The sequence below is a fragment of the Ranitomeya imitator genome, chromosome 2 (genome assembly GCF_032444005.1).
Source record: "Ranitomeya imitator isolate aRanImi1 chromosome 2, aRanImi1.pri, whole genome shotgun sequence".
Classification (NCBI taxonomy): domain Eukaryota; kingdom Metazoa; phylum Chordata; class Amphibia; order Anura; family Dendrobatidae; genus Ranitomeya; species Ranitomeya imitator.
Genome location: NC_091283.1, coordinates 565,421,517 through 565,449,446, shown reverse-complemented (window position 1 = coordinate 565,449,446; position 27,930 = coordinate 565,421,517). Strand labels below are relative to the sequence as shown.

The 27,930-nt window shown below is 46.3% G+C and overlaps 2 protein-coding genes and 1 long non-coding RNA gene across 3 annotated transcripts in view; 1 reads left to right on the top strand and 2 right to left on the bottom strand.

Annotated features, from left to right (window-relative positions):
• The first annotated feature begins 17,148 nt into the window (after positions 1–17,148).
• On the top strand, positions 17,149–22,425 carry LOC138664994 (uncharacterized). Its single transcript, XM_069752112.1, has 2 exons — positions 17,149–17,604; positions 20,995–22,425. The coding sequence occupies exon 2, from the start codon at positions 21,001–21,003 to the stop codon at positions 22,258–22,260; it is 1,260 nt and encodes a 419-aa protein (XP_069608213.1). The 5' UTR covers positions 17,149–17,604; positions 20,995–21,000; the 3' UTR covers positions 22,261–22,425.
• On the bottom strand, positions 18,009–18,693 carry LOC138664995 (uncharacterized). Its single transcript, XR_011318409.1, has 2 exons — positions 18,465–18,693; positions 18,009–18,389 (listed from the first exon to the last, which is right to left on the bottom strand). It is a non-coding gene; the product is annotated as an uncharacterized lncRNA (long non-coding RNA).
• A 655-nt stretch (positions 22,426–23,080) lies between the features above and the next one.
• LOC138664993 (uncharacterized) overlaps positions 23,081–27,930 on the bottom strand; it is a 37,838-nt gene continuing 32,988 nt past the window's right edge. Inside the window, exons 2-3 of the mRNA XM_069752111.1 lie at positions 24,483–24,893; positions 23,081–24,043 (exon numbers count right to left, since the gene is read on the bottom strand). Coding sequence (XP_069608212.1) covers positions 23,513–24,043; positions 24,483–24,893 — 942 coding nt within the window. The 3' untranslated portion in view covers positions 23,081–23,512. The remainder of the gene's footprint in view (positions 24,044–24,482; positions 24,894–27,930) is intronic.

The following is a 27,930-nucleotide window of genomic DNA, read 5'->3' as shown; positions in this document are numbered from 1 at the left end:
CTTCTTTCCACACTCTCTTGCACTTGGCGATACTGCTTTTGCCGTATGATATCCCAATTGGAGTCTTGGACTTCTGCGTCTGGTTTCAGAATTCCCATTTCTAGATCGATTGGTAATTGGCCGGGTCTTGCACGCATAAGGTAAGCTGGGGTGCAATTGGTGGAACTCACCGGGACATGATTATACAGATCCACCAAGTCAGGCAATTTCTCTGGCCATTGATTCCTTTCTGCCTCAGGTAAAGTCTTTAGTAGTTCTATTACAATATGGTTCATCTTCTCGCATAAGCCGTTTGTTTGTGGATGATAGGCCGTCGTCCGGATCTTTTTGCAACCATACATATTACAGAATTCTCTGAAGATCTCTGATTCAAAGGCTGTACCTTGGTCGGTGAGAACCTGTTCCGGATATCCATGGGGTCTACAAAAGTACGTTTGGAACGCTTTGGCTGCTGTTTTTGCTGTCAGATCTTTTACTGGTACTACTACCAAGAAGCGTGAATAATGGTCCACGATGGTCAAGGCATAGACATAGCCAGACCGGCTTGGTGTCAACTTCACGTGGTCCATGGCTACAAGTTCAAGTGGTTGTTTGGTGATTATGGGCTGCAGTGGTGCTCTTTGGTTCTTTTGATCGTTTCTTCTGAGGTTGCACGGGCCACAATTTCTGCACCACTGTTCGATTGATTTTCTCATCCCGACCCAATAAAATCTTTCTCTTAGAAGTACTTCTAACTTTTTCCAACCGAAGTGACCAGCACCATTATGGTAAGCTTCGAGGACCATCTTGACATCTTGTTTAGGCACGATAATCTGCCAAACCAATTCATGTGTTTTCGGATTGGTGTACCTTCTACAGAGCTTCCCTTGATACAGGAACATTTTGCCTCTCTCTTTCCAGAGTTGATGCGTCTCTTCTGGGGCATCCTCATCGGGATATGCACTTTGCTCAGTTAACAGTTCCTTCACCAACTTCACAGCCGGATTGCTGTCTTGGGTGTCAGCCCATCTATGGTGTGCTAACGGATTTAAATTCACCTCTTGTTGTTTCTGATAGGTACTTGACTGATGATGTTTTGCCTTGGGATGATGGAAGGCTGGTAGTTCAATTTCTTCAAGCTCCCCCATTTCTTCTTCTACATCTCTCAAGTGTGGCATCCGGGATAGGGCATCGGCATTTCCATTCTTGCAACCTGCTCGATACTTGATCTTGAAGTTGTAATTAGATAACCGGGCTATCCATCGCTGTTCTAACGCACCTAATTTGGCTGTGTCCAGGTGGGTCAACGGATTGTTGTCAGTATAGACAATAAATTCTGCAGCGGCCAGATAGTGTTTGAAACGTTCAGTCACAGCCCAAACTACTGCCAGTAGTTCCAATTTGAAGGAGCTGTAATTTTCTGAATTTCTTTCAGTAGGCCGGAGCTTTCTACTTGCAAAGGCGATGACTTTCTCCCGACCTTCTTGCTTTTGTGACAGCACCGCTCCTAGTCCCACATTACTGGCATCGGTGTAGAGGATGAAAGGTTGATGGTAATCTGGGTATGCCAGAACCTCTTCTCCGGTTAGTGCCTTCTTTAGTTGTTCAAAGGAGTCTTCCCTTTCGTCGTTCCACTGAAAAGGAGGGTTTCGGTTTGAAGGTTTCTTCGTCTGCCCTACCAAGGTGTCTTGCAAGGGTGCTGCCAACTTGGTAAATCCTTTTATAAATCTGCGATAGTAACCCACCAATCCCAGGAATTGTCTCACTTCTTTTGCGCTGGTAGGTCTTGGCCAATCCCTTATGGCGCTTATTTTCTCGGGATCTGGTGCTACTCCCTCCGAACTCACGATGTGTCCCAGGTACTGTACCTTTGGCTTGAGAAGGTGACATTTGGATGGCTTGACTTTCATGCCATACCTGGATAAGGCTTCGAACACTTCTGCCAGGTCTATTAAGTGTTGTTCGTAAATCTTTGAGTAGACGATCACATCATCTAGGTACAGGAGGACGGTCTCGAAGTTCTTGTGTCCGAGGCAGCATTCCATCAGCCGCTGGAAGGTACCGGATGCGTTGCAGAGTCCGAACGGCATGCGATTAAATTCACATAGACCCATTGGTGTGGTGAATGCCGTCTTTTCCTTATCTCGCTCAGCCACAGGGACTTGCCAATACCCGCTTGTTAAGTCTAAGGTGGAAAAATAATTAGCAGATTTCAAAGCAGTTAAGGACTCTTCTATCCTAGGCAAGGGGTAGGCGTCTTTATGGGTGATGTTATTAATCTTCCGGTAGTCTACACACATTCTCATGGTTCCGTCCTTTTTTTTGACAATCACTAGAGGGGCCGCCCAGGGGCTACAGCTGTCTCTTATTACCCCGGCCTGTTTCATCTCCCTCAGCATATCTTTTGCACATTGATAGTGAGCGGGCGGTATGGGTCTATATCTTTCTTTTATTGGGGGATGGTCACTGGTGGGGATTGTGTGTTCTACCCCTTCTATCCGTCCGAAGTCCAATGGGTGTTTACTGAAGACTTGTTCATATTCCGTCACTAGCCTATACACCCCTTGTTTTTGATGGGTAGGTGTTGAATTTATGCCCACGTGTAGCTGTTGGCACCAATCCTCCATTTCTCCATCTGAGCCATTGCCTTCCACCTGACAGGTTGGTTCTAAGGGCTCAATGGTTGTGATGGCATTGTTGTCAACAGTATATAGCTTTGCCATTGTAGCATACCTTGGCAAAGTGACCTCTTCCTCTCCACAGTTCAAAAGTCGTACCGGCACTCGTCCCCGGTGTACCTCGACTATCCCTCGTGCTGTGAGTATAGTGGGCCTGCTGTCGGTGTACACTGGTTCTATTAAGGCTTGATAATCTCGTCCCTTAGTACCAATGGCTGCTCTACACCATACCAGCATTTCTGTTTTTGGTGGGATTACAATGGATGTTGGATCACTTACCCTCACACTGCCGATTTCTCCACCTGCAACTTCTACCTGTTGCCTTAACATCAATACTTTTATTTCCCTCCGGAGAACTCTCTGCTGGCAGGATTGGGCAGTTTCAGCAATTTGCTGTAAGACAGAAATGACTTCGGAAAAGCAGTTCTCTAACACATTAATTCCTATCAATACAGTTGGTTCACAGTTCCGCCGGTCAACATCAACAACAATTATACCCTGTTTCTTCAATTCTACTTTACCAATCTTTATGGTCATCTCCCTGAATCCTAGTTTCGGTACCAACTTACCATTATTGGCCCATATATCTAGTTCAACATCAGAGGGCCCTTTATCAATATCTGCATCAGCCCAGTACCTCTTATAAAGGATATACGGTATAGATGAAATCTGGGAACCTGTGTCCAGCAAAGCGTTGAGGGGCATTCCGTCCAGCACGATAGGGATAATGGGTCGTCCTCCGATGTACCTGTCGTGCCAGGGTGTTGGGCCTTGAAAGTTCATTCCTGCGAAGCGGCCCGCATTCCCAGGGGATTCCCGTTTAAATCACAATCTCGTGCAAAGTGGCCTGGCTGCTGGCAACGGCGGCAAATGGGCTGTCCATCCGGTTGGTAGCGGTCGCGGGGTCGTCCTCTCCATGTCGGGTATCTCCGGGGTCTCATCCATGGAACACCTTCTCTACGGTTTGACAACTCCATCTTGGGTCCTCTCATCTCCTGCATGGTTTTAGCCATTGAAGCAACAACATCAGTTAAAGAGTCAAGCTTTTGTTGAAGAGCCTCATTAGTACTGGGCCCCAGGGGCTTAGCAATGGCCCCGGACATAGCTGATGTCACTGGTACTCCATGTTGTTGAGGAGCCTCTGCCATGAGTTGCGCAGGATCCTGATCCCGAGGTGCCTCTGCCAGCTGGAGACGTATAACGCTCTCCTTTAATTGGGCAAATGTCAATTCAGGGTTCTTAAAAACAAGCATGCTCACATGCCCCCGGTGAGAAGGGGTGTAGAGTCCCTCAATAAATTGATCTCTTAGCAGTTTATCCGCTCCGGTGTTAAAAATGGGTTCAGCCAGTGTAAGTGATTTAAGGGCTTCCTGCAGGTTTAAGGCAAAGTCTCTCACGCCCTCATTAACTTTTTGTTTGCAATTAAAGAATCGTACTTTAGCTTTGCTGCTGGCAGTGGTTTCAAATGTAGCTTTTAATCCAGCAAATATGCGTTCAACAGTGCCTTTTAGATCAGCTGCCCATGCTGTGACTTCTCGCTTAGCATGGCCACTTAACTGCATCATCAGGAGACTAACACGCTGAACTTCACCCACAGGGAACATGTCAAAATGGGCCAGCATCTTTTCTCTGAAATCGTCAAGGGTATTAGGCTCACCTTCATACATTGGAAGCCATGGGCCACCCGGGGTATATGGCATCAGCACCGGCATGATGGGCGCCACTCCTTGCACCGCTGCGCTACCGGACTCTCTATCGACACTCTGTCTTTCAGCTGCATTAGCGTCGCCGGGTGCTGCGGCGTCTCCGTGCTGCGACATACTGTGCCCCCTTAGTTAATCCGGACCCTTCCGGTCCTCCGCTTCCGTCGGGATAGTGTAGATTCGTTCCGCTGTGCAGCAGGATCGATTTTCCCCTTGCTCTGATGTCAGAGCGCTCAGCTTGGTGCCGCCCACAATGACACGCCCCCTGCTGCTCCCACCCACCGCGCTCTGTAATGGCGGATTCTGAAGTTTTTCAGTTAGACTGGGGCTCAGGTGATGGCGTAGCTCAATTAACAGTCTCGTGCCTAACGGTTATGAAGTGATTACCTCAGGGGATGGCGGCCATCTTTACTCCATTATAACCAATGGGGAAAAGTCACTTTCAATAGTTTTCAATGGAGAATGGATTTTTCTTTAATAAAGTCAATTTTCAAGATTTTTCATCCAAGTTTTCACAGTTTTGGGTCCAATCACGGCACACAATACCCGGTATACGGGCTGGCTAGATCCTGTTTGTGACGCCAATTGTGACGCCCAAGAGACCGGGGTACCCAGCACCGGACCAATGGGGTCTGTCTCTTGAGGGGGGTGTCACGGGTGGCTTGACCCGGTGCTGTGGCCTCAGGCAATGCACAGTGTAAAGGGTATCGTGAGGGAACAGGCACTTACTTGATCAGCAGCAGGTTCTCCCAGCGGTGATGATCCCAATCCTGGATAGATGACTATTGTCCAAATGAAAGACTGAGGCACTGAAACGTTTAACCAGTTTACTTTAACAAAAAAGGATTTACAACCAGTCCTGTCACCGGACTCTGTATGGGAACTCTGAGTTACTTTGACCCTGCCGGGATCTTCGCCTCTTATTGTACGCAATATCTGTGTGGCCCTGCTGCTGTATGTGAACTGGCTGCCGGCCCAATCTGTCCCCTCCGGGTCCTGGTTCGACGGGCAACCCGAGTCCTTTTATCGGCTTACCCCCTCCAGGAGTACCGCTGAACTCTGTGTCTGTTGCTGCGTCCGACCCTAGTGAAGCTGATATCACCTCACGTTTTTCCGGTTGCTGTATTATATGTAATGAATACAGCCACGGATCCGGTATCCGTCTTTGCGCCTGTTCTGGGTAGTGATTAATGCTACCCGGTTCTCACAATGTCTTTTTTCTCTATCCCTCTTCTCCTCAGGCCGGTGATTTAGGCCTGGTAACAGTCACAGGGCTGTTAGAGATTCAACTGTATGACCTCTCACTTTCAGCTCCTTAGCCCAACTGCCAGTTCTTCTCTCAGACCAGAATGGATCAAGGGGAGTCTCTGGAGCTCCCCCTTCTGGCCGGAGGTGGTAGTGCAGTCTTGCTATTTTAGTATTTGCATTTACTGTCAGTAACTATTTTTGTGGCAAATACCCCTAGGGTACCCCTATAGGGTACTTGCTAGTTGTCAGGTTCTCCAGGTCCGCCTGTCTGCTTGTCTACCCTGTACCCGTCTGCTCTTACCTGTCTGTGCCTCTCTGCTCATACCTGTCAGTGCTCTTCTTTCCATCAGCCGGTCCAGATTGCACCTGCAGGGCCCATCTGTCTAACATCCGGTCCACAGTCCCGACAGTGGTTCCACGGTCCCTACAGTGCCTACCTGAATTCTTCATCCCTCCTTTGGGCCATAGCAGCCTACCCACTGTAGCGGGTTAGCTGCCACCTTCTGTAGGTTAGCCATGGAGTAGCACCTGGTGTCACCTCCTTGACCCTCCTTGGGTCGCAGTTTTTGCTTGCTGCCACTTATTTGAGTAGGCCACCTAGTTACGTCCCTCCAGGCTTTCAGAGGGATACGGCACAGTGCTTCCACCACCTTGCCCGTTAAAGTCTACATCTACTGGGTTGGCTGTAGTGGAAGAGGTGGCGGTCCCCGCTACACTGGTTCTACTCTATTGCAATTGATGCCACTTTGTTGGTGTCTGCCACTAATTTTAGTAAATGTGTAGACTCTTGGTTGGCTCTCCTTCATGCGTGTTGCCTGTATCAGTAGGCCTCCGAGACCGTCAGGCCTCCACTCCCTTCGAGTCAGTTACCCGTCTTACTATCCTTAAATTTTTCTGACGATAGTAGTCTATGAAACAGATACTTATGCCACCTGAGTGTGGCTGAGTATCAAAGCAGGTTGAGCTGTTGAATGTGGTATCAGGTCTCCCAGCACATCAGGCCTACACCAATCCTTCACCCACCTCTTCTTACTTTGACTTTCAATTGAAAGCTGTAAATGCTGGTATCGAGCACAAAACCTCATGCATGGCTAATTGCTGCATGCTACAATTTTTACTGTCGGTGAATTGAGGCCACTTTGCTGGTGTCTGTCCCTCATTTGATGTGTTTTGACAGCTGTTAAGACCTTTAGAAGGTGTTGTGCATGCGTTTTTGTTTTTGCCTCCCATTGACTTGAATGGCGCTCGGCTATGTTCGGCAAATATTTGGAACCAAGCATTGAAATATTCGCTCATCCCTACTTGAGACAGCACTTTTTTTTCATGCGAGAAAAACTTATCAAAATCTAACCAAACTCTAATGGAAGAAACTGACCCAACTGCGATGAAAGTCTTGACAAAAACCTGCATGAAACTCGGACCGATCTTCTCGTATTAGAAAAATGCCTGATGTTTGAACCCTAACAAAGACTCCTTTTCAGTAAACAGTTTTGATGTCTTCTAGTGAGTCATGTTTGCTCGGACTGTTTCTTTAAACTGAGATAAATGGCCCCAACCTTTTAGTGAAGTTGAAAGATGACAGCACATGGCGAAAGTCAGTATCAGATAATGATCTTATAGATGTTGATAGTCTCATTATTGCTTGTCAGGTTTGCTTTCAGGCCATACATTTTGCAGTATTGATCCAATTGCTTTGAGCTCATGTGGCCAACGCTGAGGATTTACTCATGACACATTTTGATAAGCACTTAAACATCCTTTCTGTTGACTATTGCCTTCTTGACTATGAAAGCAGAATTCCTTTTTACAGCACTCTGAAGGGCTGATTGTTATGGAAAACAGCTGTATTGTAAAGAGCAGGATTCCATTTCTCTATCATGTTTGAGGCTAGCGCTGACATTAGTCTATTTTGAGTGATGATTTTAATTTAGTCCTTCTTCATTGCTGTTGAAATTGTGGAAAAACATGGAGTTTTAACACAAGTGGCTTAGCATTGTTGAGATATTCATCTACTCCATCCTGTAAAAACTTCTGTCAAGAGAAGTAACCCATACTGCAATGGAAATATAGGTGCAGTAATCTCAGTACAATGCTTGTGTTGAATATTGATTTACATCGAGTGAATATATATGAGAATATATTAAGGAATAGCAGTTCCCAAAACTTGTAATATTATAATAAGAATTCTTTATGACATCTGAGTTTTGTAGCCTACAAGAGAGTAAGCAATTTCATATTCCCTACCTTTGCTTTAGAAATTCAGCTGCCTATAGTCAACCACATTTTAAAGACGTATGCATTTGCAGAAATCACAATCTGTAATGCTATATTGCTAAACACAGAGTCCGGACCACTATTTGACATTGTATTTTCCTTAGATGCAATACTGCAAATGATCACCAATTAGAGAAACTATCATGTCAAAATGATTTATTGTCAAGCTTTTGTGTTCAATGTATATTTATTTACATTTTTGCCATTTTTTATTATTATCGCAATAAAAAATAAAAAATAGAGATCTTAGAATTTTCAGACAGGCCACTAAAGCTGTTTAGACTCTAACTTCCTATTGTTCCAGAAAAACAACACATGAACAGAGTCTCACTCTATATTTAATATTGAAGCATCTAATGAGAGCGTGTAAAAGCCATTGTGAACAGAGGAGGAGTAGGGTCATGTTAGGGGTCGAGTTCCCACCTCTGCACAGGGGGAATCTCGGTCCATCTCTGCTGCGGTTTCCCATTCTTCTCCTGCCGCAGTGGAGGCTGCTCAGCGCAGATGTAGGTTCCTACATTTTGCTCAGTCTGACTCTGTGCAAAGGGTTGCTGCTGCCTCTCCAGCTTCTGCCATTGTAGCCAGTACTGGGCAGCGGCGAGCAGACGTTTTTGGGACTAAGTCCTGCTTTTTCCCTTCTGAGCATGCCCAGGGCAAGATCTCTCGTTGGAGATCAAGGGTCACATGCTTAGATACTGAAGCAAATCCCATTGGTCCTCTAGGAAGGTCCTGAAGGTGCTCAACTTCTGTAGCAGCCTCCCATTGGTGCTTCTGGGAAGGTCATGTACTTGCTGCAGCTATAAAAGGTTTGCACGGCCATGCGCTAGTGTACATTTGAAAACGTATGTGTGTTGATGAGTGCAAGTCGTTCTTTAAACATCCCCTCCCTTGTGTGTGACTGTTCGCAAAAGGTGGATGTATGCTATCTAGCGCCCGGCTGAGCTATCAGCATTAAGCATAAGTTACAGCCTCTCAGCACTAAACATACGTTACAGCGTCTATTGCTGTGACCGCCAGTGCGGCGTCGTGCGTTATTAAAGCGCTTTCCAACCCAAGCCTGGGTGGTTAGTGGCATCCACCAGTGCGGCACTGCTCGCACTCTTGTGCTTCAAATTACTTAGTTTATTCTGACACCCAGTTGCGGTGTCAAGCGCAAGTTGTCTAAACGAACCCAATCCCGAGTCTTGGAATTGGGTTCTGTGACTTCTTACTTGCACTCTTGGTGCGGTACTATGGCTCTGTGACGTAACAGACTTCGTTTCCACTGCCATATAGTGCCGCCATTTAGCAGCAGGCGGTTCTGTCCTGCACGGTGGACCCCGGACTGCGAACGCACCTTATTATTTACTCGGTGCGTTCCGCCAGTCCTATCAGGGTCAGCTGTGACATTGTCTATTGTGATTGGTGGATCCTGTGTTAGCAGCTGTGTATAGAGGTGTCACCTGCCACTGTCAATCTGCCTCTGAGGATAAAAAATCTCCTGTAAACTCCTCCTGAAAGGACAGGAAGTATGAGTGTAAGGCTGGAGTCACACTACCGTTCGATACGGCCGAGTGCTGTGCGATAAAACATCACATAGTACCAGGACCAGTGTTACCAGGAGCAATCCAGATCAGCTTATTTTTTTTCTGCCGTATTTGGCATGCATATGAAATCGCAGCATGCTGCGATTGGCACCGATTTTTGGCCAAGTCTTGGCTCGCTCGCACCCATATAAGTTTATGGGTGCAATTGACGCAACGCACATCACTCGAGTATCATCTGAGTGCAGCACGATATATGCCAACGCAGGCAGCAGACGAGATGGAGAAATTAATTTTTCCGCCTCCTCCGTAACTGTACTCCAATACTCTCTGTGCGAGAGGATCGGACCACAGTAGCATGACACTCGGCTCCTGCTCGCAGCAGAGCTAGAGCTGAGGGTCATTAGTATATTGCATCCAATGCTCTTGCCAGTTGCCAGTGTTAAAATTGGAAAAATTCAAGATTCCTTTTTTTAATAAAGATTTTAATATGAAAAACAATATTTCAAATCTATATTCTGACTTATAAATCAGAATATAACTTACACGCAGTGCTAAATTTGTAACAGGGACATCCAAGTAGTATGTGCCAGTTACTATGTCAGTTATTATATCAATGTCTTAAGTGGCAAATGGGCTTTTGGGCCTCAAGCACCTGGGCCTACCTTTGCAACCCTTTAGCTACACCCCTATTCTTAACTTCATATTGCACACATGGAAAGCCTAAAGGTGTTAAGGACCCATACAGAATCCGTCCCTTTAAAGAGTCTTTAAAGGCTTTGTCTCTCTGTATGCTTGCTGATTTAGCCTCTGTCCCATGATGACACCAGGTCTCTGGTGAAACATGTTGGGGAGACTTTACATCTTTTAACTAACAGTAGTCAACTGTGTTATTTATTACCAATTGTGATGCAGTTACCCATGTTAGAGCCAGGGGGCGCTGCATGTGCTCCTCAGGATATGCATGGAGGTCTATCTGTAATAGTGATAATGAAACAGTGTCCGGCATGATTGTAAATGGCCGGTATGTGTCACAGAGGGAGTCTGCGCTGTAAGTCAGTAATGTAGTTCTGCAACCTGTAGTCCCACAAGTATTTGTATAGCTAAAAGGGAGGCTTGCAGGGTAATTCTGAGAGCTGAATGGGACTGGCTAACCACACACACCTCCCACCTATGGGGGTGGTTACAGGTACATAATGTGAACAGGGTTTGGGTCACATGGTCAGAGTATATGGACCGGAATGGTCAGTGTGTAAAGTCCTGGATGGTCTGTGCTGGAATGTCCTGGAGTAGACTGGATACCTGGAAGCACATGGTGAGGCAATGGACTGAGGGCCTATGTGTTGGAAGTGCCTGGGACTGGACTTCCTGAATAGCACACGGAGAGGCCATAGCTGCAGAGCCTGTCATGGCTACTGTGTTGGGGAAGCTACAGTTCCGTCTGCGGGTCTGGACTATCTGACGTGCCCTGGTAACAAGGATAGTGATCCCAGTTCGGCAGCTTCCCTGGGAACCAGGACTGACAGGAGTCTATGTGTGGAGCAAGAGCTCCTGTAAGGTAACTCCAGATAAAGGGGGTTACTGGCAGAGAAGTATCTGCTATTGGAACAGACTCTCAGCGCTTATGATGTTCTGTTGTTGTAAATAATGAACTGCTTGTGGTGTGGTTTATGATGTTTAATAAACCAGATAGACTGTTTTTGTGAGAAAACATGCCTGAGTGCTGTAAGATTGCTCTTACTAACGGGTAGGGGATTACTCGCTTGGCACGGGATTGACGTAGTCAGGCACGATTTTTCCAAACAAAACAGTCCATTTGGTTTATTAAAGTATCATAAACCACATCATGAGCAGTCCATTTACACACTGGACCAGGACATCACATCAAGTCAGATAGCAGAATAGCAAAGTTACCACAATAAACTATACTTCTGAACAAGTACAAAACTTAATTATGGTTAACAGAATATGTAGACAAAAGAGAAAGTATAGGTAAATAAATCTACTGGTCAAAGTTCGTCCACACAGATCTTACAGGTAGCTCATAAATTACGAAATTTTAAGTTCCAAATCTCCCACTTCCTATTGTATTTATTTATGCCGTTATTATTAACTAGCTATTGAACCCGTTCTACACCCGGGTGGCTAGCATCTATATTGGTATATGGTCTCCATCCTGGTATGTGCTGCTCCATCCTGCGTCCCCATCCTGTCATGTGCTGCTCCCATCCTGCGCCCCCATCCTGACATGTGCTGCACCCATCCTGCACCCCCATTCTGACATGTGCTGCTCCATCCTGCGTCCCCATCCTGTCATGTGCTGCACCCATCCTGCCATGTGTTGCACCCATCTTGCGCCCCCATTCTGTCATGTGTTGCACCCATCCTGCGCCCCCATTCTGTCATGTGCTGCTTCCATCCTGCGCCCCCATTGTGACATGTGCTGCTCTCATCCTGCGCCCCCATTCTGACATGTTCTGCACCCATCCTGCGCCCCATTCTGTCATGTGCTGCTTCCATCCTGCGCCCCCATTGTGACATGTGCTGCTCTCATCCTGCGCCCCCATCCTGACATGTGCTGCACCCATCCTGCACCCCCATTCTGACATGTGCTGCTCCATCCTGCGTCCCCATCCTGTCATGTGCTGCCCCCATCCTGCCATGTGTTGCACCCATCTTGCGCCCCCATTCTGTCATGTGTTGCACTCATCCTGCGCCCCCATTCTGTCATGTGCTGCTTCCATCCTGCACCCCCATTGTGACATGTGCTGCTCTCATCCTGCGCCCCCATTCTGACATGTTCTGCACCCATCCAGCGCCTCCATTCTGACATGTTCTGCACCCATCTTGCGCCCCCATTCTGTCATGTGTTGCACCCATCCTGCGCCCCCATTCTGTCATGTGCTGCTCCCATCCTGCGCCCCCATTGTGACATGTGCTGCACCCATCCTGCGCATCCATTCCGACATGTTGTGCACCCATCCTGCGCCTCCATTCTGTCATTTGCTGCTCCCATCCTGTCATGTGCTGCTCCCATCCTGTGCCCCCGTTCTGTCATGTGCTGCTCCCATCCTGTGCCCCCGTTCTTTCATGTGCTGCTCCCATCCCGCGCCCCTGTTCTGTCATGTGCTGCTCCCATCCTGCGCCCGTTCTGTCATGTGCTGCTGCCATCCTGCGCCCCCATTCTGTCATGTGCTGCTCCCATCCTGCGCCCCGTTCTGTCATGTGCTGCTCCCATCCTGCGCCCATTTTGTCATGTGCTGCTGCCATCGTGCGCCTGTTCTGTCATGTGCTGTTCCCATCCTGCGCCCCCGTTCTGTCATGTGCTGCTCCCATCCTGTGCCCCCGTTCTGTCATGTGCTGCTCCCATCCTGCGCCCGTTCTGTCATGTGCTGCTGCCATCCTGCGCCCCCGTTCTGTCATGTGCTGCTCCCATCCTGTGCCCCCGTTCTGTCATGTGCTGCTCCCATCCTGCGCCCATTTTGTCATGTGCTGCTGCCATCGTGCGCCTGTTCTGTCATGTGCTGTTCCCATCCTGCGCCCCCGTTCTGTCATGTGCTGCTCCCATCCTGTGCCCCCGTTCTGTCATGTGCTGCTCCCATCCTGCGCCCGTTCTGTCATGTGCTGCTGCCATCCTGCGCCCCCGTTCTGTCATGTGCTGCTCCCATCCTGTGCCCCCGTTCTGTCATGTGCTGCTGCCATCCTGCGCCCCCGTTCTGTCATGTGCTGCTGCCATCCTGTGCCCCCGTTCTGTCATGTGATGCTCCCATCTTGCGCCCCCATTCTGTCATGTGCTGCTCCCATCCTGTGCCCCCGTTCTGTCATGTGCTGCTCCCATCCTGCGCCCCTGTTCTGTCATGTGCTGCTCCCATCCTGCGCCCGTTCTGTCATGTGCTGCTGCCATCCTGCGCCCCCGTTCTGTCATGTGCTGCTCCCATCCTGCGCCCCCGTTCTGTCATGTGCTGCTGCCATCCTGCGCCCCCGTTCTGTCATGTGCTGCTCCCAGCCTGCGCCCCCGTTCTGTCATGTGCTGCTCCCATCCTGCGCCCGTTCTGTCATGTGCTGCTCCCATCCTGCGCCCCTGTCCTGTCATGTGCTGCTCCCATCTTGCGCCCCCATTCTGTCATGTGCTGCTCCCATCTTGCGCCCCCGTTCTGTCATGTGCTGCTCCCATCCTGCGCCCCCGTTCTGTCATGTGCTGCTACCATCCTGCGCCCATTCTGTCATGTGCTGCTGCCATCCTGCGCCCGTTCTGTCATGTGCTGCTCCCATCCTGCGCCCCCGTTCTGTCATGTGCTGCTCCCATCCTGCGCCACCATTGTATTATATGCCCCCCATAAGATGCTCCATTATATATGCCCCGTATGCTGCTGCCATATATATAAAAAAAAATAAAAATACCATACTCACCTATCGTCGCTGGGCGCCGAGTGCTGGGGGCCTGAGCAGGCGGGGACACCGGCGCGCTGTGGGGGTCAGGAGCCGGAGTCACCGCTAGCTCAGGGCCCCAGCACTTGCTATACTCACCTGTCTGTCCCGTTCCAGCGCTGCGCGCCGCCATCTTCCGGCTCCTCTGGCTGTGACTGCTCAGTCAGAGGGCGGCGCCGGCGCGCATTAAGCGCGTCATTGCGCCCTCTGAACTGGGAACGTCACAGCAGAGGACCCGGGAGACAGAGCCGCACGCAGCGCTGGAACGGGGGACAGGTGAATATACTTGCCCTCCTGGCGGTCCCTGACTCTCCGGTGGAGATTGCGGAGTGCGTTCAGTGTTTACGCATACCGCAATCTCCTGGGAGCATCACTCTGTGAGGCCCAGACTGCGCCGGCGCTTGCGCTTGCGCAGTCTATAAAGGCTTCGGACAGAGTGACGCTCCCAGCGTTATATTATAGATAGCGAACCTCCACTCTAGAGAGCTGTGTAGGTGAAGTTTATCTAGTATGTCTGTAAATTTGGGTGTTTTGATCTTTTTCCACAAATAAGCTAAGGTATTCTTAACTGCTAAAAAATTGTGGATGATGAAATATTTGATCGAAGAATCCAAGTGCTCCATGTTGACAGAGAGAAGTGCCCTTTTAGGGGTTATCAAAAAGCTATTGTTAGTGAAAGAATTAATATGTTGTGAAACGTACGTCCACAGTGTTTTAACTTTAGAGCACCCCCAAAATATGTGGTAAAGGTTGCCCTGCAGTCCGCAGTTCCTCCAACATAACGGTGACTGATCAGGACTTATATGTGATCGTCTAATAGGGGTATAGTACCACCTTGACAACAGTTTGAGGAAAGACTCATGTAACATAGTAACATAGTTAGTAAGGCCGAAAAAAGACATTTGTCCATCCAGTTCAGCCTATATTCCATCATAATAAATACCCAGATCGATGTCCTTCTACAGAACCTAATAATTGTATGATACAATATTGTTCTGCTCCAGGAAGACATCCAGGCCTCTCTTGAACCCCTCGACTGAGTTCGCCATCACCACCTCCTCAGGCAAGCAATTCCAGATTCTCACTGCCCTAACAGTAAAGAATCCTCTTCTATGTTGGTGGAAAAACCTTCTCTCCTCCAGACGCAAAGAATGCCCCCTTGTGCCCGTCATCTTCCTTGGTATAAACAGATCCTCAGCGAGATATTTGTATTGTCCCCTTATATACTTATACATGGTTATTAGATCGCCCCTCAGTCGTCTTTTTTCTAGACTAAATAATCCTAATTTCGCTAATCTATCTGGGTATTGTAGTTCTCCCATCCCCTTTATTAATTTTGTTGCCCTCCTTTGTACTCTCTCTAGTTCCATTATATCCTTCCTGAGCACCGGTGCCCAAAACTGGACACAGTACTCCATGTGCGGTCTAACTAGGGATTTGTACAGAGGCAGTATAATGCTCTCATCATGTGTATCCAGACCTCTTTTAATGCACCCCATGATCCTGTTTGCCTTGGCAGCTGCTGCCTGGCACTGGCTGCTCCAGGTAAGTTTATCATTAACTAGGATCCCCAAGTCCTTCTCCCTGTCAGATTTACCCAGTGGTTTCCCATTCAGTGTGTAATGGTGATATTGATTCCCTCTTCCCATGTGTATAACCTTACATTTATCATTGTTAAACCTCATCTGCCACCTTTCAGCCCAAGTTTCCAACTTATCCAGATCCATCTGTAGCAGAATACTATCTTCTCTTGTATTAACTGCTTTACATAGTTTTGTATCATCTGCAAATATCGATGTAGAGTCATTAAAATATTAGAGGCATAGGTAGCGTTGATAGCACTGTCCCATTGATCAGTCTGAAGCGTAATATTAAGGTCAGCCTCCCACTTTTTCTTATATATATTCCTAAGAGTGGTTACATCTTTGTTAAAGTAGTTGTAGGGATTTTTTAGACTCCAAATATTTTTGTTGCTTGTGTTACACAAAAGCAAAGAGAGGATTTCAATATTCATTGTTTTACTAATAAAAAGCTTTCAAATACAGTCCGTTACAAATGTGAATAACACCAATTCAGTGGAAGGAAGTTTGTACTTTGTTTTGATTTCACTAAAAGAGAGAAAGTTGTCACCAATAGGGTTGAGCGAAACGGATCGTTCATTTTCAAAAGTCGCCGACTTTTGGCAAAGTCGGGTTTCATGAAACCCGACCCAACCCCTGTGCGGGGTCGGCCATGCGGTACGCGACTTTCGCGCCAAAGTCGCGTTTCAATGACGCGAAAAGCACCATTTCTCAGCCAATGAAGGTGGACGCAGAGTGTGGGCAGCGTGATGACATAGGTCCTGGTCCCCACCATCTTAGAGAAGGGCATTGCAGTGATTGGCTTGCTGTCTGCGGCGTCACAGGGGCTATAAAGGGGCGTTCCCGCCGACCGCCATCTTACTGCTGCTGATCTGAACCTAGGGAGAGGTTGCTGCCGCTTCTTCAGAAGCAGGGATAGCGTTAGGCAGGGTCCATTAACCACAAAACCGCTTGTGCTGTAGCGATTTCCACTGTCCAACACCACCTTTTGTTTGCAGGGACAGTGGAAGCTACATTTTTTTTTCCTCAGTGCTGTAGCTCATTGGGCTGCCCTAGAAGGCTCCCTGATAGCTGCATTGCTGTTTGTACACCGCTGTGCAAACCAACTGCTTTTTTCAAAGCACAAATCCTGTTGTTCCTTCCTTTCTGCACAGCTATCTTGTTTGTTTGTCCACACTTTTGATTTCATTTGTGCATCAGTCCACTCCTTATTGCTGCCTGCCATACCTGGCTGAGATTACTGCAGGGAGATAGTAATTGTAGGACAGTCCCTGTGTTTTTTTTTTTTTTTTTTAATTCTCCCTAAAAAAAAAGCTGTGGGAGATTAAGATTGGCATTTCTGCTCGAGTGCCATCCCTGTGTGTGCCATCTCACATACAGGTCCTTCTCAAAAAATTAGCATATAGTGTTAAATTTCATTATTTACCATAATGTAATGATTACAATTAAACTTTCATATATTATAGATTCATTATCCACCAACTGAAATTTGTCAGGTCTTTTATTGTTTTAATACTGATGATTTTGGCATACAACTCCTGATAACCCAAAAAACCTGTCTCAATAAATTAGCATATCAAGAAAAGGTTCTCTAAACGACCTATTACCCTAATCTTCTGAATCAACTAATTAACTCTAAACACATGCAAAAGATACCTGAGGCTTTTATAAACTCCCTGCCTGGTTCATTACTCACAACCCCCATCATGGGTAAAGGTACCGTCACACTAGACGATTTTACAACGAGAACGACAACGATCCGACCAAAATGAGATCGCTGGAACGTCGCTGTTTAGGTCGCTGCAGAGATGCCAAACACACCAACCTACGAACGATGCTGGAGCGATACAGTGACGTAACAGCGACTCACAGATCGTCCTCGCTAGTCGTTTGCTCAGTGTCACACAGCAAGAGTGTAACGATCTAACGATGCAGACGTAGCCAGATAGGTGTGTTTTATGCACAGGGAGACACCCAGGATGTGACGTTACGGCGTCCCGGAATATAAACCGCAACTCTACAGCGATTGATTCATATTGTTGGAGCGCTGTGTCTTCACGGTCTTCTGCCTTTCCAGCGTCCTGTTCGGAACGATCCTTCGCCAGCTACGATCCTCTTCTCCCGTGGACGTTCTGTCTAGAACGTATTCTACTGCAGGCGTCTTCATCGTTTCTTTTCTTGCTCATCAACGGTATGAAATGTCTTTCAGTTGTTTGTTTCTTTTGTGTATAGTTATGGCTATTCAATAATGTTTATCTATGTATATGGTGTAATGATGGATAAAACACCTCCGGCAGCCATCTTGTGCATCTGGCAAGCAGACGCACAAGATGGAGGCATTACTATGCGGTTTGCAAACTCAGTTGCGCTGTCTGCCAATTTTGCACACACCATATGGAAAGGTAAACTAGCTGTCTGCCAATTTTGCACACACTATATGGAAAGGTTAACTAATTCTCTTGTGTCTGCCTTGGCTGGCCCTGGCGTGCTCCGCTAGTAAATAAAACAGCACACAACTTAAAGGAACGAAATTTTTTTTTTTTTAGAAACTGAACTGATTTTTTTTTTTTTTCAACAAAACACTAACATCTGTCAAGAAAAACAGAAAAAAAAACATTTTTAACGCCCGCGCGCCAAAAGGTGTCGCAGCGTGCGTCCATGTTGCTGCACTTGATGCTGCAGCAGCACTACTGTGCGCTCCAAGAGCGCTACTGTCCGCTCCAGTCCCTCTTGTTTGGCCAGCAGCTCTCTCACAGTGTCCGGTTCTGTAGATAGAAGATAGAATAAAAGTCTTTTTTTTTTGTCCTGTCCCAGAGGTCTTTTTTTTTTTGGTTGCATTTTATTAGTCGCTGTCAAATGTGACATCCCACCGATAACCCCTCCCACTGTCTGTATACTTACGGAGAAGGGACGCCTGTTGTCCATCACTGGAGCTGCTGACCACCCATCCCCTGTCTCGGGCCAGAGTTCCCGGAGCTAAAAGGAATCAAAATCATCTGTTTAACAATTGAACTCGCTGTGGGGAACCGCTCGCAGTTTATCGTCACTTACGAATGCTCGCCTCTGGGGAGAATGATGCCGAGCCGGGGGAGGAAGATGGGTAGCGGAAGGGCGGAGTAGTGGCCTGCGGTGGGGTTACTGCATCTGTAATGTATACAATATTTCAGCTCACCTCTTATGTCCCATATGCCGTTATAATTTTGAAATGAATGATGGATAACTTACGTGACGGTCCAGCTTGTGGGCTGCTGCTGCTGCTGCTGGAAGATGTGGGGGAGGATAGTATCCTCTGCAGCCGGCGGTGTCTCTCTACACAAAAATAAAAGAAACACCATGTTTAGACAACAAAAGTACAGCGCTGTAGACATCACAATAAAACTAGACAACATTGACAGCAAAAGTTAGGAGCCTATCGAAATTCGGCTGCATCTGTAATGTATTCTATATTTCTGCTCCCCTGTAAAGTCCCATATGCAGTTATAAAATTGAAATGAATGATGGATAACTTACGTGACGGTCCAGGCTGTGGCCTGCTGCTGGCCGCTGTGGTGGAGGCCAGTGCCCTCTGGTGCCGGCGGCGTCTTTCTACACAAAAAAATAAAAAAAAGAAATCGCCATGTTTAGACAACAAAAGTACAGAGCTGTAGACATCACAATAAAACTAGACAACATTGACAGCAAAAGTTAGGAGCCTATCGAAATTCGGCAGCATCTGTAATGTATTCTATATTTCTGCTCCCCTGTAAAGTCCCATATGCAGTTATAAAATTGAAATGAATGATGGATAACTTACGTGACGGTCCAGGCTGTGGCCTGCTGCTGGCCGCTGTGGTGGAGGCCAGTGCCCTCTGGTGCCGGCGGCGTCTCTCTACACAAAAAAATTAAAAAAAAGAAATCGCCATGTTTAGACAACAAAAGTACAGAGCTGTAGACATCACAATAAAACTAGACAACATTGACAGCAAAAGTTAGGAGCCTATCGAAATTCGGCAGCATCTGTAATGTATTCTATATTTCTGCTCCCCTGTAAAGTCCCATATGCAGTTATAAAATTGAAATGAATGATGGATAACTTACGTGACGGTCCAGGCTGTGGCCTGCTGCTGGCCGCTGTGGTGGAGGCCAGTGCCCTCTGGTGCCGGCGGCGTCTCTCTACACAAAAAAATTAAAAAAAAGAAATCGCCATGTTTAGACAACAAAAGTACAGAGCTGTAGAAAAAAAAAAAAAAAGAGGCCATTTGCGGGAAGGAGTAAAAATCAATTTTGACAAGCTAAATGTAATTACATATATAGAACATAGGAAGCACCTCACGGCAGTGCACGTCTCCTGTTTCCCCCTACTGGCAGTGCGAGCAGGGTTGCCAACCTCCACGTAATGATTTCAGGACAATCGGGATTACAATTGCGGACATCCGTATAAATTAAATATGGGGGGTGGAGATTATGGAATTCATGACCTGACCAATTTTTACGCGACAACGCATTTTTGCGCTTGGACATTATAGAAATTTGAAAAGAAAATATTAAATTTTTGTCCTCGTAAGTCCCGGACAAGTTGGCAACCACGGGCACGAGTCTCCCATTTCCCCCCGCTCGGTACCGTGCGTCTTCCAATTCCACCATTCTGATACTTGCCTTGCTTTGCCTCCGCTCGCAAGTGTGCCAGATGGAGTGGCTGCTTATAGCGCAGGTCGGCCCACTTCTTGCGCAGTTGCAGCGCACTGCGCCGGATGCTAAACCTCCTCTCCATCATTTCTGCAATGCGGCCCAGCACTGCATTCTTGTGCAAATTTGGGTGGGCAGGCCGGCTCCTCCGTCCCTCATAGTCGAGGGCATCCATCCTGTCCACCAAAAAACGCACCTCGGCCTGCCCCAGAGGAGCACAGCGCTGTCTCGCCGCCATTTTCTAAAGATAGACGCTGTACGGCACCGCCTAACCACGCCCAGAGGAGGTCCTAGCTGCGGCGCGATCGGCATCGCTATAGCGTCTCTGATTATGCACAGCATCGCGTTTGTGACGCCGGCTCCAGACATCCTTTTTTTTGGCGTTCCTGTTACCAAGTCACAGCGTTTATTGTCTTGCTTTCAGTTTTGTAGTAGCTTGTATCGTAATTTTGGGATGTTAATGAGGTGCGGCTGTAGTGTTAAACGCTGCTTATTACACATGTAAATATAAATTTCCATTAAATCCTATGTTCACATTTCTGTAGAACAGGGCAGCGTCTGAGATGCAACGCTGAACAGATATGTGAGCACATGCCCAACGCCGCTTTTTGTGACCCATGCATTAACTTTTCCATGGTTTTAGGGTCAGAAAAAAAAACATCATGCATCGTCCTCTGTGTCCTGACGCATGATTCACAAAACGATAGGGCAACACATGTTATTTCAGGCCCCTAGGTAAAATATAGTGGCACATGCATTGCCGTGGCTGCACCGAACAAAACGCTAATGTGAACTTTGCCTTCTAACCAAAAAAAAAAAAAAAAAAAGATGTGTGAACACTATTTAACAGTATTGGTTGTCTTGTGTCACTTTAGCAAATCATATGTAATAATTATTTTTTATTGTGCTTTTTCAGGTTGCCATGTCTCTTTCGGATGTACCTGCGATTGTAGCGGCTGCATTGCTGTTAGAAGCTCAGAACCAGCTGGAGGCTGAAGCGCGAAACAATCGTGCAAAGCGACAGCGCCGCATGTGGACCAGACAGTGGCTGCAGAAGAGGAATCAATTGTCCCACATGGGCCTAATCAGGGAACTGAAGGAGAACAACCCGCATGATTTCAAGAACTACCTGAGAATGTCCGAGGATTCATTTAATTTCCTACTTGAAGCTGTGGAACCTTATATTAGGCGGCAAAATACAAGGATGCGAGCTGCTGTCCCTGTGGATGAGAGACTGGCTGTTACGCTCCGGTTCCTGGCGACTGGAAGGTCTATGCAAGACTTGCATTACTGCGCTGCGATTTCCCGAACCCTACTCAGCGTCATAATTCCGGAGACATGTAAAGCAATTATCTCTGCTTTACACCAAAATTACATGCCTTTCCCGGAGACCCCGGATGATTGGAAAGAGATTTCAAGGGGATTTCATGAGCAATGGCAGTTCCCTAATTGCGGGGGTGCCTTGGATGGGAAACATGTCCGCATCACCCAACCACCACACTCCGGCTCCTTTTATTATAACTATAAGGGTTATTTCAGCGTAATTGTGATGGCCCTCGTTAATGCGAACTACGAATTTGTAAGTGTGTCTGTAGGGATCAACGGGAGATTATCTGATGGCGGAGTTTTGGAGCTAACCGATTTTGGGGACCGCTTGAAAGAAAACAAACTGGCCTTGCCTCCCAACAGTGACACTACTGAAAACATGAACTTTGTGTTTGTCGGAGATGAGGCGTTCCCACTGCATCCCAACCTTTTGAAGCCATTCTCCCAGAAAACTCTGACACCTGAGCGGCGCATATTTAATTACCGGCTTTCGAGAGCTAGACGCGTTGTGGAGAATGCGTTTGGAATCATGGCAAACCGATTTCGTGTTTTCCACACTGCAATGAACATGAAACTATCGTCTATAGACTCTGTGGTTCTTGCTTGTTGCGTCCTCCACAACTTTTTGCGCCGCCGTGATGCCACTGCATACAGCCCTCCACAGTATGTAGACTCTGTTGACCCTGCAAACGGGGATATAACCCAGGGAGAATGGCGTCTAGACAATCACAGGGTTTCTGGCCTGGAAAGTCTGGGATCCGGAAGGAACAATGATGACGCGACAAATTGCAGGGAAAAATACTGTGACTTTTTCAATGGTCCAGGGGCTGTCTCATGGCAGCACCAACAATTGTAGCGCAACTGTAGGCATATCTTTTACCATTTATTATGGATTACATTTGTTTTTGTTCATCCGCTCTCATGTACCATTCTTTTTAGAACCCAACCAATTTCTTTGTCAAGTAACAATGTCAACATAACGATATATTGATTTATGTACATTGTCTTGTTCTTTTTATTCCATTCCATTTAAAATATTGAACTATGAAAATACTCTACTTCTGTATCAAACATATGAACCATGGGAATCAACAACCTCTTCTGCCCTAGCGCTTTCATGATGTGTGTGTATGTGTGTATATATATATATATATATATATATATATATATATATATATATATATATATATATATATATATACAAAATAGGAAAAAGAAGGCAGCACTCCCAAAGTTTCATGTGAAAAAAATATGGAGATTTAATCGACCCACATCACTGCGCGACGTTTCAGCTCACTGATCCTTTTTCAAGGCTTGAAAAAGGCTCAGGGAGCCGAAACGTCGCGCAGTGATGTGGGTCGATTAAATCTCCATATTTTTTTCACATGAAACTTTGGGAGTGCTGCCTTCTTTTTCCTATTTGGTATACATGTTGGATAAATGCTTGGACCTTCTATCCAGGGGGCTAGGCACCCGCTATTGGTGAGCATTGTGCTGTTCTATATCTATATATATATATATATATATATATATATATATATATATATATATATATATATATATCTCTATCCCGATTATAATGCATTTGGTATTGTACAGTATGCATGTCCACTTTGCATATTGCCCACCCACATAGTATTTTGCCCATCCAGAGAGCCACGTAGTATGGAGACAAATTTGAAAAATATATATATTTTATTTGTTTTCACATGACATTTTCACTGTTGATGATCCATAGGGGATTACGGAGTAGGGGAGGGATAAATTGGCCGGGTTTATTAACATATAAATATATTTGTATACTCACCTTCCGAAGTCCCGTTGAAGCAGTGCTATACTCACCCTACGCCACCTTTCCCAGGGACCGTAAGCTGCCGCTTTCAATGGAGTGGTCCTGGGAGTGGGAAAGGCGACGGAGGGTGAGTATAGCAGGTGTGATAGCCTTTTTTTTTATTTTTATCTTAAATTAAGTTTTTTTTTAAACTATTGATGATGCATAGGCACAAGGATTAATTACCGGGCGTCAGGCCAATGACTGCAGGGCAGTAGGCAGAGTGGATTATGGACGTTATAAAACTGAAGTCTCTAGTGTTTTCAAGACAAGATCCCTACAAATTTTGATAGTAGGTGCCCATCTCGCTGTACCGGTCCGTGGACGTAGGAGGTCCTTGTGAAAAGTCTGCAAAAGAAGGAGGTGCAGGTGGTGTCCAGAACTGAGAATGATGTGGGCCTGGTCTGCGGACAGGAGTGCTGTGCATGGGCTCCTGTGGTGGTCCCAAATAAAACTGGCTACTGGGCTGACGCTCGGTGATGTTCAACATAGATGTGTCGCTCAGTTTTCCAGCGGCTGCCGCATTCAGAACGTCAAACATCAATCGCTCCGCGTGAGATCGTTGGGTAACGTCCAATTTGTTTAACCGTTCCTCAACCAAGGTTGGGAATGCGGAGAGCTGGGTTGCCGCATGCTTGGACAAGATGTTGTTAGCCATTGCCAGGAGATCCACAGGTGTCCCCGCTGTCGACTTTCTTTTGCGAGATGGCCGCTGTGGACGTGTCTGATCCTCGAGACACGGGCTTCTGGAGGACTGATGGGACTGGACATCGTTCCCTTCTGGTCTTTCCCGCTGTTGAAGAGGCACCTGCGATTCAAGCAAAAAGAAAAAAAAATTAAAAGTCAATAACATACAAACAACTCAGCCTAGAGCCCCACCTCTCCAACACCTCTATTCCTGTTCATGGGAAGCTATGAGGAACTAGGTAGCAAACCACAGGGGTTACAGAGCTTTCAGAGCTGGGCTGAACTACATTGGGCAGCAATACTGTACGTACAAATGTGCGGAAGACACAATATGTTAATGTATTTATCTTTATGTTATAGACTTTGGAAATTATTAAAAATGCATTTAAAGGAGGGGGGAGTACTGTTTGGACATACTTCTCAGAACAGGAAGTGACAACTGTTATTAACAGGGGGATTAAACATGAAAAATGTGAATCATTATTATTGGAAACCATGCAGTCTCATAAACCTACAAGACACACGGCATGCTACTAGAAGGGAAGCTAGGGGGTACTTACATGCTCGTCCGGAGACTCGGGCAGGTTCTCTTCAGGCGATGGTGCACATATGCTTGTGACAGTCTGGCACGGACGAGGAATTTCCTGGTCCCGAGTGAACGCCAGCAGGTCATAGTACCACAACTTGGGCACATAGACGTCGTCAGTTCCGGCCCCAGACTTCAGCGACTTTTCCACCTTGTTCAACTCTTTTTTGTAGACTGTGCGGAGAGCCTGGATTTTTTTACGCACAATGTGTTCATCCACCGTCTCAGTGGGATGATGCTCCTTGTAGATGGCCACCAGCTTCTCATACGCATCTTTCTTTTTGTAGCGGTTGCTGTAATCCGCCGACTTTATCTTCCACAAGCAGGGCAGGGAGCGGTACATCTCTATGAGTGCCCGAACACAGTCTTGTTCATTGGCAGACATCTAAAAAAAAAATAAAAAAATGAAGCAACATCAAGCAAGAAAGTTGTGGCCCCTGTGCCTTTCCTAATGTGAGCAGCCTTCTCTTGTATGGGATGGGCCGTGCGCTCTTTCCTTTTGGTAGCCACCATTTTAGGGATGGAATGGTTCGTATGCTTTTTTTATATTATTAATACCAATTTTGGGGCTTGAAAATGGCAGATAAAAAAAAAAAAAAAAAAATTACCATGAAAGATTTAATAAGAACGCTGATGAGTTCAAAATCTCCAACCAGGTCGCTCACAAGAAGCTAGAGAACGAAGACGATGTAAAGGTCTCGATTTACAACCACGACGCTCACGAGATGTTAAATCAATACGGAGCAGAATTCCAGATTTCAAAACAAGACGCTCACGAGAGGTTATAAAACAAAGACGCTGCAAAGATCTTGATTTCCAACCAGTACGCTTACGAGATGGAGAATGAACACGATGCAGAGTTGTGGATTTCCAACCTATTGCAAGATGCTCGTAGTTGAAATACGCACAAGTGATTGAACAGTTGACTCAAGCTTTTTATATCGGAACCTTGCTATAGAACCTACCTATAGATGATCCCGCTGTGGCCTATCACAGTTCACAGGGAGACATCACACCGACTCCATTGTATAACGTTATGGCGTCACCATTTTTTTTTTATTAAATAAAGTAAAAGCCTTTTTTTGTAATGGCTGTTGTAATCCCCATGTAGGCTGTGGCGACAGATGGCATCTCCTTTTGTAAAGTCATGTTATGGCGTCACCTTTTTTAATGTCATTATGTCCTCCCCTTTGTCATTGTAATGTATTGTAAAGACCCCCTTTATTTATAATGTAGACACCACATCACAGACTATTGCGACACAATGGCATCTCCTTTGTAAAGTCATGTTCTGAGGTCACTTTTTTAATGTTATAATGTAATGTAAAGGCGTCTCCTTTTGTAATTGTTATGTATTGTAAAGACCTCCTTTATGGAATGTACACACCACCTCCCAGGCTTTATCAGGACAGAGGGAGTCACCTTTTGTAATAGCGTATCCTTTTTTTTATTTTAGGTAATACTTTATCACTGTGCGGTCCCCTATCCTTTGTAATTGCATATTTTATTGTATTAATCAGGCGATATGTATTGGACCTAGGCTATCATAGTATGGGAAGTTTATGTGATCGTGGTAAATTGATATTTTCCAAGAAAACGTTTAAAATTTAAATCTATTACGGGCGTCACTGCAATGTATTGTAAAGGCGTCTCCTTTTTAATGTACAACGCCTACCTGGCTAGAGCAAGACGCTGCGACGGCCCCTATGATCGTTGCTGGCGTCGTTGCTTTTGGTGTCAAACACAACGATACACGCCAATCGAACGACAAAATAAAGTTCTGAACTTTCAGCGCCGACTAGCGACATCACAGCGGGATCCAGATCGCTGCTGCGTGTCAAACACAACGATATCGCTAACGAGGACGCTGTTACGTCACAGATCGTTGTCGTTCTCGTTGTAAAATCGTCTAGTGTGGCGGTACCTTAAGACTAGTGACCTGACAGATGTCAAGAAGGCCATCATTGACACCCTCAAGCAAGAGGGTAAGACCCAGAAAGAAATTTCTCAACAAATAGGCTGTTCCCAGAGTGCTGTATCAAGGCACCTCAATGGTAAGTCTGTTGGAAGGAAACAATGTGGCAGAAAACGCTGTACAACGAGAAGAGGAGACCGGACCCTGAGGAAGATTGTGGAGAAGGACCGATTCCAGACCTTGGGGAACCTGAGGAAGCAGTGGACTGAGTCTGGTGTGGAAACATCCAGAGCCACCGTGCACAGGCGTGTGCAGGAAATGGGCTACAGGTGCCGCATTCCCCAGGTAAAGCCACTTTTGAACCATAAACAGCGGCAGAGGCGCCTGACCTGGGCTACAGAGAAGCAGCACTGGACTGTTGCTAAGTGGTCCCAAGTACTTTTTTCTGATGAAAGCAAATTTTGCATGTCATTTGGAAATCAAGGTGCCAGAGTCTGGAGGAAGACTGGGGAGAAGGAAATGCCAAAATGCCTGAAGTCCAGTGTCAAGTACCCACAGTCAGTGATGGTGTGGGGTGCCATGTCAGCTGCTGGTGTTGGTCCACTGTGTTTCATCAAGGGCAGGGTCAATGCAGCTAGCTATCAGGAGATTTTGGAGCACTTCATGCTTCCATCGGCTGAAATGCTTTATGGAGATGAAGATTTCATTTTTCAGCACGACCTGGCACCTGCTCACAGTGCCAAAACCACTGGTAAATGGTTTACTGACCATGGTATTACTGTGCTCAATTGGCCTGCCAACTCTCCTGACCTGAACCCCATAGAGAATCTGTGGGATATTATGAAGAGAAAGTTGAGAGACGCAAGACCCAACACTCTGGATGAGCTTAAGGCCGCTATTGAAGCATCCTGGGCCTCCATAACATCTCAGCAGTGTCACAGGCTGATTGCCTCCATGCCACGCCGCATTGAAGCAGTCATTTCTGCCAAAGGATTCCCGACCAAGTATTGAGTGCATAACTGAACATTATTATTTGATGGTTTTTTTGTTTGTTATTAAAAAACACTTTTATTTGATTGGATGGGTGAAATATGCTAATTTATTGAGACAGGTTTTTTGGGTTATCAGGAGTTGTATGCCAAAATCATCAGTATTAAAACAATAAAAGACCTGACAAATTTCAGTTGGTGGATAATGAATCTATAATATATGAAAGTTTAATTGTAATCATTACATTATGGTAAATAATGAAATTTAACACTATATGCTAATTTTTTGAGAAGGACCTGTAGTGGGCCATAGAAAGCCTAATTTTTTTTTCTGTTTTTTTTTTTGTGGGGTTTCTAAATTCTCCCTGAATAAAAAAAAACAGTGGGAGATTAATATTGGCCTTTGGGCTTGTGTGCCAGTCCTGAGCGTGCCATCTCTCTCTCAAATAGTGGGCCATAGAAAGCCTATTTTTTTTTTTTTATTGGTTTTATAAATTCTCCCTGAAAAAAAAAAAAAA

Bases quoted from the DNA above. Each gene is read 5' to 3' on its own strand.
- LOC138664994 (XM_069752112.1), top strand. From the start codon at position 21,001: ATGTCTCTTTCGGATGTACCTGCGATTGTAGCGGCTGCATTGCTGTTA.